This window comes from Schistocerca nitens, chromosome 7 (genome assembly GCF_023898315.1).
Source record: "Schistocerca nitens isolate TAMUIC-IGC-003100 chromosome 7, iqSchNite1.1, whole genome shotgun sequence".
Lineage (NCBI taxonomy): Eukaryota > Metazoa > Arthropoda > Insecta > Orthoptera > Acrididae > Schistocerca > Schistocerca nitens.
Genome location: NC_064620.1, coordinates 44,320,313 through 44,332,482, shown reverse-complemented (window position 1 = coordinate 44,332,482; position 12,170 = coordinate 44,320,313). Strand labels below are relative to the sequence as shown.

Here is a 12,170-nt window from a genome sequence, read left to right as displayed (position 1 = left end):
CCATGACTGGCTTAATATACAGCACACGTGTTGGGGATGCATTGGAGAACTCTATGTGGGCCCAAGAATGGGGGCTGTACAGCGGCATGGACAGTATCATCACGCGGCATGACTTGGTCACATGTCGCTGGATACAAAAATTTTAGGAAGGGTATGATGGGAGGGGTGGGTGGACAGGAAGGTTGGCAATGTGACACCAAACACTATTAATCAAAGGTTGGCACAGGGGGATGGTTGGAAAAGACTAATCACCAGGGAGGGACAGTGTCTCACCATATACAATCTCAGCTAGTAGGTATGCACCATGTGGACACCCAGCAGCACCCACTGGAATGTGTTGGACCAGTCACCATGCTGGATAAACATGGCCCTTAGGTTGCGCTGCCAACTCCAACAGTTGATGCTGACATCACAGTTACAGATAGTCTGTGTAAACCAGTCACGTTGGCCACTGATGCAGCATATGTGCAGATCGTGATAACCTCTTTAGCATCAACTAAGGCCTGAAGATGGCATACTGAAGTGCTGAAACTGGTAGCTACACAATAAATAAGATCATAAAAATGGCTGTAGGCATTTCATTTTCTTACACATTTTTTGTTTCCCCTTCAAGTCATCTGGCATGGCTCCCCATTTTCATTTCCTGTGCTGCATCATTTCGTAAATTGTCTATTCAATCTGTCAAATATATCTTTTACTGCCATTGTTATCTTTCATTTAACTGTAAAGTTTGATGACATTGAATATATCAAGGGACTTTTTTTTCCAATGAGCTACTTGCCAGAATATAGTTCATGATGTTTTCGTGTCAATGGTTTCCAGTATAGCAGAATTTTGTTTATGAAATTTTTACAGCAATTATGAAACTTGTTGCATTCATGATTATGGATGTATTTTTGGATTATCAGTTTTTATACACACTTTGCAGACAATACATAAAACATTGCCTTTCCCACACATGTTGGGAACTGTTCACTCCATAACAATAAAATTAATTTAGAAAAATTTATGTGCTTGTTTACTAGTAGTCTGTATATAATTGTCACATGGTGTCTTTTAAATTACTAATTATCTTGTCAAACACTCACAGTCTTTGTGAGTTATTTGCTTTGGAAAACAGGGCCATGAGCTACATGACTCTAGTTTCCATTTTTATTCTTCTGATTTGCATCAGTTGTGTAACATCCTACCTATTTGTCTCAATATAATAAGGATGTGAGCAAAATAATAGTTTTTCTTCAAACCCATATACCATATCTGACCATTCTGCATTGACAATATGAGAATAGGTAATGATGTTATCAAGAACAATTACTTACACCATGTGTTGACTGAAGATAAGGATTTTTGTAATGTGCATATAAAATGCCAAATCACAGTTGTTTTGCCAGTATGATGATATTTACAAATATTTTATTTGCATCAGTATAAGATTTTGTATGTCCTTTATTTGCTTTTCTACATTAGTGTAAATTAAAGGTCAGAAAAAAGTGATTCTGTGTAAAACTTAAGGACGAAAGTAACTTCCACATTATGTGTCTGCCAAGTAACATAGTGCAATGAAAATCACACCATATATGAAAGAACAGCTGTAATATTTTGTATAGTACAAGAAGGTACCTGTAAGACATATGCAATGAGATGAAGGAAAATGACACTCTGATTCAAAAACAATAATTACACTGAAGTCACTGTCTTTTATGATGGTTCCCTGGACATAATGAAAGGTGGGACATTGTTCTTAATAGGGTGTGTTAACACCACGGATGCAAATGCATGTTCTGCAACATGCTCCCATGCTGGCCAAAGGGTTTGTAAGATGTTCTTATGGTAGGGTGTTCCACTCCTCCACCAATGCAAAGGTGATAACTACTGAATGGTCATTGGTGTATGCAGATGTGCTGCAATATGTCTCCTTAATGCATCCAACATATGTTAATGGGATTTAAGTCAATGAATGATCATCAGGTCAGTGCATTCAATGAATATCCTCTCATTCCAAGAGCTCCTCCACTTGCACTGTTCAATGTGGTTGCACATCGTAATCCATAAAAATAAAGTCAGAACTGAATGCACCCCTGAAAAGAAACACAGGGGTATGGAGTACAATGTCACAGTAACATTTGGTAGTTAGTGTACCATTTTTGAAGATTTGTAGGTCAGTGCACCCATGCAGTATTACGCCTCCCAACATCAGAACACCCTGATCACTTAGAATAATGTTACTGGTGCGTTACATGTTCCCACCTTTCACCATATCAGGATACATCCAGAATAACTACCCACACTGACTCTGCCCTCATCTCAGAAAAGCAAGTGGGCCACCCATAGTTGATCCAGAACTTATGCTCTTGGCAACAATGCAAATGGTGCTGCTGATGTGCAGATGCCAAACTGAACACAAGGTACTGGTCAACATTACTCACATGCAGCTGACAAGCCACTGTGGAATGTGAGATTGTGTGCCTTGCTGTCCTGTTAAATGTGGATGCCACTGCACTGACTGTTTGACATGGGTACCTTCTTGCCTGTTGCACAATGTCATGATCATCTGCTACTGTAGCTGACCATGGTCTACCACCTCCTCTCCTTCACGCAGCAGTGCCTGCAGTTTGGATGACTCCCCATGCACATGAAACAATGCCATGAGCAATACTTCCTTTCCTACAGCCATCACACCTCATCCTCCTTCCAGTTTCTCGGCAATTCTTCCCCATGGGATGCCATCCAGATGTTGGATCCAGGCCATATTGTAGTGAAGAACACCACCAGAGTCCACCACAACTGTTCCCTGACTGACACACACCGTCTTTTGCTATTAGTTCAATTACCTGTGTTGCGGGACCAGGCCTAATTGGTGTCATAGTTGTGCTGATCTCATGGCATGTGACATCTGGCTTTCTGAGCATGACTAGGAGACCTCTGGCAACATGCTCCCACACTTTCACTCATTTCCACTGAGTTGTCAATATGTTATGTACTTTATCTACCCATTCCTTAAGTTTTGCACAGCAATGTATACATATTTTGATGGAAGTGCAGTTTTATAACTTAACATTTCTACTTCCGTTGTTGACATGTGGTGCTGTTGTACTGGTCTGTAATAATGCAACAGCTGTTATAATGAGGTTGTATTGTTGTTATTTTTGGATATGTTACATGAGATGGAATGTTAAAACCTATAAGTACGTAAATGTTAATGTATGATTTTAAAATTACTAGTAAACCAAACTCAGAAATCCTTCTAACTAATTTTGATGTTATGGACTGAGCAATTCTCACTATATGTGAGAAAAAGCAATGTTCACGCTTATTGCCTGCGAAGTATCTTCATATTTTCTTTGTAATCAATAATTACTTAATAAATTACCATGAAATGAAGTATTTCACATACAATAAATTTCATCTCTATATGTGATCAATGCTATTTCTGCAAAGTACACATCAAAAAGTATTTTTCATTCTTTCAAGCTATGGCATGAAATATCTCAGGTCTTTTATTGTCAGGACATGTTAGTAAAAAGAGTTCCGTAATGTTCCTCAGATTGACGGAAACAGTCTCTCAAGAGTAAGACTTAGAAACACAACTCATAAATTTTTCTTGTTTACTTACTTTTCTGATACATGAGACAGATTGAAAGGCTGTGGAACTTGCTGCAGTACTGCTCTGGCACTGGACGAAGTTACTTCCTCTTGGCTCTGTGCTTCCCCTCCAACCACACGAGGCTGGAGAGCTAGCAATGTTGCTAGGCAGCTGTATGTCTCACTTTGTGCATAGCTGATATCCGCATTTGCATGAAGCCCGAAAAGTGCAGGATCATCATTCAGTGGTAACGTACGAATGTAATCAACATAGTCTGCAAGTAGTGCATCTGCAGGCAACTGTAGGATTTCATACAGGTTATATGAACTCATACATTAGCTTCTTGTGAAGAATAATAGGAGTTATTTACATGACAAGTAATAATTAATCAGAACAAGACAAGAAGTATAGCTGTTAACTATAAATGATATTAGCTGAATAAAAAATAAATAGAATGTAAATTAACAGAAAAGCATAGCAAAAAGAAATATGATGAAATACTGCACACACTTTCCCAGTAACTTCAATTACATTCACAACAGCCTGTAAAGTTTATAAATATTGTATATATTTATTTGGTATCCTTTTGGTACTGGTCATTTTATTTATTTATTTATTCATCTGTGGAACAATAAATATTGTATGGATGTCGTCAGTTTACAACACATGAGCACACATTTACATTTACAATGAAACAGGTTTCTCATATTTTGTGTAGTTTTTATAACTAGTCATACACACATTTATAATTACGTAATATTTTGGTGATAATGTCATATGTTGCTAATAATCTACACCTATGTTAAATATTCTTTTACAGTATAACAACTTTTACTTACTAAAAAGGTTTTAAGCTTTTGTCTGAAAGTGAGGGGCTCATTTATTTCTTTAATTTCTTGTGGTAATTTGTTATACAGTTTTATCCCATTATAAAATATACTGTCTATATTCATCCCTAAGAATTTGGTACTTGTTACACATTCTAATTCATTGTTATTAACTTTTATTCTAGTGGCATTGTGTTTTTTGTTCAATTGGAAGTTAATATAGTTAGTTTTCTTTACATTTAGGGTTACTTTATTTTTTAATGACCAGTTGTGGACATCATTGAGAGCCTCGTTTGCTCTTTCTGACAGTTGTGTTGGATTTTCACCTGTTATTACTATGTTGCTGTCATCAGCAAAAAGTATTTTTTCTCCATGTCTGATACTTTGTGGGAAGTCGTTAATGTATATAAGAAACAATATTGGGCCTAATACACTTCCCTGTGGGACGCCTATATTCACATTTTCTGGGTCAGACTGGTGTTTTATAAGGGAATTTTTTGAAACTTGTGATATCTCAAATCGTTGAACTCTGTTTTCCAAGTATGATTTGAACCACTTCTTTGTCACACCTCTTATTCCTATTTGCCCTAATTTATGAAGTAAGATTTTGTGGTCAACTGTATCAAAGGCCTTGGACAAGTCTAAAAAGATACCACTTACATTTTCACCTTTGTCCAGAGCTCCTAAAATTACTTTAGTGAACTGTGCTATAGCAGATTGTGTGCCTTTTCCAGGCCTAAAACCAAATTGGTCATTGGAAAGAAGATTATATTTATTCAGGTAATTTAGCAGTCTCTTTTTGACTAGTATTTCTATTATTTTAGAAATGATAGACAGTATAGAGATCGGCCAGTAGTTCTCTACATTTTCCACATCTCCGTTTTTAAGGATAGGTATAACTTTTGCTTGTTTTAGGTACTCCGGAAAGTATCCAGATTCGAAAGATTCTTTAATTATGTCTGTTAATGGGCCCTTTATGGAGTCTATACAATCTTTAATTACGCAGACTGGGATTTCATCAAGATTTATTTTTTAGTTGGTGTACTACTAGTGCCACTTCCCTTTCTGTAGTTGGCAAGAGCACCATTGAGTTTGTTGGCTGGTTCTGAGTAGGTAAATCATACATATCTGGAAATTTCTGCTGTAATTTTTTTGCAATACTACTGAAATATGAGTTTACAAAATCAGCTAATTTTTTAGGGTTACCTACTGGTACATCTTTGTTTTTAATATGTGAATTGAGGTCCTTTTTAGCAGAGTTAGATGTTTCCTGTTTGACGATGTTCCAGGCTGCTTTGCTCTTGTTTTCAGCTTCAAGTAATATTTTGTTGTTTGAAAGTTTTTTGCGGCTAGCAACACCTTTCTGTATATTTTCCTGTACTTTTTGTAGAATTGCAGAAATTCCGGGTTAGACTGATTATTTTTTATGGAGTTGAGATATCTAAGAGTTTCTGAGGATTTTTTGATGCCTGTAGTCACCCATTGATTTCTCTTTGTAGTTTTAATTTGATAAAGAGTTTTGGGAAACATCTCTTCAAATCTGAGTTTAAAAATTGACATGAACTTGATAAATTTCTGACTTGCATTGGTTTCTGCATAGACTTCCCTCCAATCTTCATATTCTAGCTGGGATTTAAACTGATACAGGGCTGATTTGGAAAACATTCTTTTGTATGTACAAAGTTTAGGAGGAGTTTCTACATGAATGTTAGTTTTTAAGATCTGGCAGAGGTGGTCTGATAGGCCCAGGTTTTGGACAACAATATGACATTTTTTACTATCAATATCTGTAGCTACATGATCTATAGATGAGGAGGATTCTTTCGTTATTCTAGTTGGACAATTAACAAGGGAGGATATTCCATAACAGCTTAGAATATTCACATATATGTTGCTAGCCTTATCAGGCTTCATCATATTAATGTTTAAGTCACCACAGATAATTACATTTGCTTTTGGTCCAGAGACCTTGTCTAAGCTTTGATTCAGTTTTGAGAAGAATATATCAATGTCTCCACTGGGAGAGCGGTACACACAAAATATGACTAATTTTTTTGCTATGCCAGGTCCTATTATTTCAACAGCGGAAATTTCGAAATGTTTGTCCTCACCTAGATCTAAAAGATCATATCTAACTTTAAATGGCATACCTTTTTTTACATAGATACATGAACCTCCACCATTCATTGAGATTCTGCTATAGTAACATGCAAGGTCAAATGAGGCTAATGCAATGTGTTCAATTTCCTTCCCTTTGCACCGTGTTCAGTGATACAAAAAATTTGGCTATCAAACTTTTCCAATTCTACTTCTAGCTGTTGTGCTTTGTTCTTTATGGCTTGAATGTTTTGGTGAAACACTGTTAGGCATTTGTTTTCACTTATCTTGGTGGTGCCTTTCCCTTTACACCTGATGCTAAAAAATCCTTTAGATGAGCTGGTGGCATGGTTATTCTTCTGTTGATGACAGTGGAGGTGAGTCTGTTGCCAGTTAGACTTGGAAGTTAATGTATCTGAAGGTATCTGCCTTATGTTAGTCTTGTAACTGAGGCCGGGTACCAAAAATCCTTGTTGCAGATTCCTCTGCTTGCCAACATTTATCTCTTTCCCTGTTATGTGCTGTTGTTCACTGCATTGCCCCAGCAATGAAAAGTGTAATTTAATACTCCTGTACTCTCATACTGTTAGGTTAGCAAGTTCCTGGACAATACATTTCAACTTGTAAAAATAAACATAACCCACTGTAGGATATAAATTTACTTTTTATTTGTTGTGCTATTTCTCAATTTCAACTCAGCCATCCTTATCAAGCATCTACATAACATCGCAACTACAGAAAAGTAAAATAAATAATATTTATAACAGTCTAAAGATCTTAAAAGCATGTTGTTGTTGTGGTCTTCAGTCCTGAGACCGGTTTGATGCAGCTCTCCAAGCTACTCTATCATGTGTAAGCTTCTTCATCTCCCAGTACCCACTGCAACCTACATCCTTCTGAATCTGATTAGTGTACTCATCTCTTGGCCTCCCTCTACGATTTTTAGCCTCCACACTGCCCTCCAATACTAAATTGGTGATGCCTTCATGCCTCAGAATATGCCCCACCAGCCGATCCCTTCTCCTAGTCAAGTTGTGCCACAAATTTCTTTTCTCTCCAATTCTATTCAATACCTCCTCATTAGTTATGTGATCTCCCCATCTAACCTTCAGCATTTTTCTGTAGCACCACATTTTGAAAGCTTCTATTCTCTTCTCGTCTAAACTATTTATCGACCACATTTCACTTCCATACATGGCTACACTCCATACAAATACTTTCAGAACCGAAGAAACGACTTCCTGACACTTAAATCTATACTCGATGTTAACACATTTCTCTTCTTCAGAAACACTTTCCTTGCCATTGACAGTCTACATTTTATATCCTCTCTACTTTGACCATCATCAGTTATTTTGCTCCCCAAATAGCAAAACTCCTTTACTACTTTAAGTGTCTCATTTCCTGATCTAATTCCCACAGCATCACCCTATTTAATTTGACTACATTCCATTATCCTCATTTTGCTTTTGTTGATGTTCATCTTATATCCTCCTTTCAAGACACTGTCCATTCCGTTCAGCTGCTCTTCCAGGTCCTTTGCTGTCTCTGACAGAATTACAATGTCATTGGCAAACCTCAAAGTTTTTATTTCTTCTCCATGGATTTTAATACCTACTCCGAATTTTTCTTTTGTTTCCTTTACTGCTTGCTTAATATACAGATTGAATAACATCGAGTATAGGCTACAACCCTGTCTCACTCCCTTTCCAACCACTGCTTCCCTTTCATGTCGCTTGACTCTTATAACTGCCATCTGGTTTCTGTACAAATTGTAAATAGCCTTTCGCTCCCTGTATTTTACCCCTGCCACCTTCAGAATTTGAAAGAGTATTCCAGTCAACATTGTCAAAAGCTTTCTCTAAGTCTACAAATGCTAGAAACTTAGTTTGCCTTTCCTAAATCTTTCTTCTAAGATAAGTCGTAGAGTCAGCATTGCCTCACGTGTTCCAACATTTCTACGGAATCCAAACTGATCTTCCCCGAGGTCGGCTTCTACCAGTTTTTCCAGTCATCTGTAAAGAATTTGTGTTAGTATTTGGCAGCTGTGACTTATTAAACTGATAGTTCGGTAATTTTCACATCTGTCGACACCTGCTGTTTTGGAATTGGAATTAATATATTCTTCTTGAAATCTGAGGGAATTTCGCATGTCTCATACATCTTGCTCACCAGATGGTAGAGTTTTGTCAGGACTGGCTCTCCCAAGGCCGTCAGTAGTTCTAATGGAATGTTGTCTACTCCCAGGGCCTTGTTTCAACTTCGGTCTTTCAGTGCTCTGTCAAACTCTCCACGCAGTATCATATCTCCCATTTCATCTTCATCTACATCCTCTTCCATTTCCATAATATTGCCCTCAAGTACCTCGCCCTTGTATAGACCCTCTATATACTCCTTCCACCTTTCTGCTTTCCCTTCTTTGCTTTGAACTGGGTTTCCATCTGAGCTCTTGATATTCGTACAAGTGGCTCTCTTTTCTCCAAAGGTCTCTTTAATTTTCCTGTAGGCAGTGTCTATCTTACCCCTAGTGAGATAAGCCTCTACATCCTTACATTTTTTCTCTAGCCATTCCTGCTTAGCCATTTTGCACTTCCTGTCGATCTCATTTTTGAGACGTTTGTATTCCTTTTTGCCTACTTCATTTACTACATTTTTATATTTTATCCTGTCATCACTTAAATTCAATATTTCTTCTGTTACCCAAGGATTTCTACTAGCCCTCGTCTTTTTACCTACTTGATCCTCTGCTGCCTTCACTACTTCTTCTACTGTATTTCTTTCCCCCATTCTTGTCAATTGTTCCCTAATGCTCTACCTGAAGCTCTCTACAATCTCTGGTTCTTTCAGTTCATCCAGGTCCCATATCCTCAAATTCCCTTGAAAGCATAATGAATGACAAAATCAAACAATGGAAAACCCAGAATGGAATAATGACAATACAGGGTGTCCCAAAAAGAATGACCCGATTTTAACTTGTAATGATATTGAGACAAATGTCACTAGGTAACTGAAACAGTGCTAGATGTACCCATCATGGTCTAGAGTTTCAGAAAAAATCTTCTAGATGTCGCTACGAGTGCTGACTTGGAGCATGCAGCCAGTCTCACGCAATATCGCGTCCATGTAACAGAAGGCATATTGTGTTACTGAATTTAGTCGTACTCAATCTGTGACCACAGTTCAGCGGGCATTTCATATTTGATTTCGTGCTAAAGCACCATCACCAAAGAACATTTGATGGTGATATAAACAGTTTGAAGAAACAGGGTGCCTCTGTAAAGGGAAAAGTCCTGGCCGGCCACACATTCCTGAACAAACAATGGAACAAATCCGACGAGCATTTGAGCGGAGCCCCCACAAGTCTATGCATTGTGCTAGCCCTTAAACCATACTGATTACAACCGGTACGAGCTCTTAGAGATACTGACAAACTGAAGCAAGTGGATATTAGTAATTCTATTCTGGAGGACATGGAAGATGACACTTTTATGTCAAGGTTGATATTGAGCAATGAGACAACTTTCCATATTAGCGGTAAGGTTCACAGTCATAACGTGCGTATATGGGGGCTCGAAAATCCTCATGAAACAATTAAACACAAACGTGATTCCCCAAAAGTGAATGTTTTTTGTGCTGTTTCGCAAAGCAAGGTTTATGGACCTTATTTTTTTGAGGAAGAAACTGTAACAGAACAATCATATCTTGAAATGCTACAGAACGGGTTATTCCCACAACTTGACTCTGACAATTTCATCTATCAGCAAGATGGAGCACCACCACACTGGCACAACAATATGCGCAGTTTCCTCAATGCCTACATGCCTTATCGTAGGATAGGGCGTACAGGACTGTGAGACCAGGCTTTACACTCTTGACCTCCTGGGTCCCCTGACTTAACACCATGTGATTTCTTCCTGCGGGGATATGTTAAACAATGTGTTTACGTCCCTCCCTTACCTTGTGACATTTATGAACTAAAAACCAGAATATCAGCTGCTGTAGCTTCAGTGACAGAAGACACCTTACACTCAGTTTGGGATGAATTCGGTTATCGGCTAGATGTTGTCCATGCAGCCAAGCTAGATGTTGTCCATGCAGCCAATGGAGGACATATTGAACATTTATGATGGATTTTTATAAACTTCTGTCTTTTCTGAGTAAGTTAGTAAGCAATTTGTTGGTGTTAAGCCCTTCTTCCTAATAAATAATTCTATTTAAAATTGGGTCATTCTTTTTGGGACACCCTGTATTATGAAAAGGACAGATTGCTGCTCACTGTCTAGACGAGATGCTGAGTCACAGACAGGCACAATGGAAAGACTGCTATACTTCTAAGCTTTCACCTAAAAGGACTTCTTCTAAAGTTGGAAATACATATTCACACAAGCACAACTCACACACAGTAGCAATTCTGTCTGCTTTATCTTCTTCGTTTGTTGTCCTCGGTGTCAATGCACTGCATTGCTACACTGGCTGAAAAACGGGGTTTCTAATTTGGACACTGACTACTGTAAATAATGTAGCCGACATATGCACAGTAGCAATGCACAGTCTTTTACTTTCACTGTTTACACAACCCCCCAATAATCCACAGCTATGTATGTATGGCGAGTGGACTGTTGTTTAAACTTTCCATAAGCCTCATTAATAGTTTGCAGGTGAACCTCCACATACTGCTACAATAGTTTTCTGTTGAGCATCTATGATCAGTAAAAACATAACCACAAAGTTCACAGTTCTTGAAGAATAGAAAGGTACATATGGAGCAGAGACTGTCACTGTTTTAACACACAGCCTAATTGTTTAACATTTATTACACTGTTAATTTGAAGCATTGCTGTTGTTCTAGCCAACACAGATTACTCATCTGAAACTCAGCTGTGGACTGACTGTCTCGTGAAAATCGGGCCCTTATATATCATCACAATAATAAGTGCCAAAACTACACATTGTTCAAAGTTAAATTTACAGAAATTACAATTAAAACTTAACTCATTAAATTAACTGAATACATCGAAATAATTGGTCTTTTTAACAGTTTCTTCTACTGCAAGAGTTAAGCCAATTTATTTCAAATTAATCAATATCATTATGCAAACAATATTTTTGAGAAAACTGTTAATTACTTTGGAATTTATTTGGGGCTGGTTTTGATAACATGTTTTCGAATAGAGCCAAATAGATACTTTCAGATTACTAGTATCTCGTCTTCCAAATGCTTATAATTATTATGGAATTTATATTTGTTTGTAAGTCAACAATAGACTTTAAGTTATGAAACAATTACTGATTTCACCCTGTAATGAAAGATACTAACTAGGAGTAGTCAAAATAAATTAGAACATCAATTACCTACATAAAACTAAGCACAAAATTAGATCTGGTGTTATATACTTTAAAACTGAGGGCCAACCTTTCTCTTATGTGAAAATGTAGATTAAACATGCATATTCTAATGGTAAATAGTTAAAAGTAACAAAACAAATTTAAGGAGGCAGATGGCAAAACAAGAAGGGAATTAAAATTATCCCAGCTTGCCTCATCACAACACCCATGACGACTGTCATGGATGAGAGATAATGGTCATGTGTGTGAGAGCTGCACAAGCATGAAAATGTGTGTGTGTGTGTTTCCTACTTTAGAAGATGACCGTTTGGGAGAAA

The 12,170-nt window shown here is 37.5% G+C and overlaps 1 protein-coding gene across 1 annotated transcript in view; it reads right to left on the bottom strand.

The window, feature by feature from the left end:
- The window catches only part of LOC126195465 (dynein axonemal heavy chain 1-like), a 963,710-nt gene that overhangs the window by 19,422 nt on the left and 932,118 nt on the right, over positions 1-12,170 (bottom strand). The window contains exon 61 of the mRNA XM_049934091.1: positions 3,614-3,882. Within this exon, the coding sequence (XP_049790048.1) occupies positions 3,614-3,882 (269 nt within the window). The remainder of the gene's footprint in view (positions 1-3,613; positions 3,883-12,170) is intronic.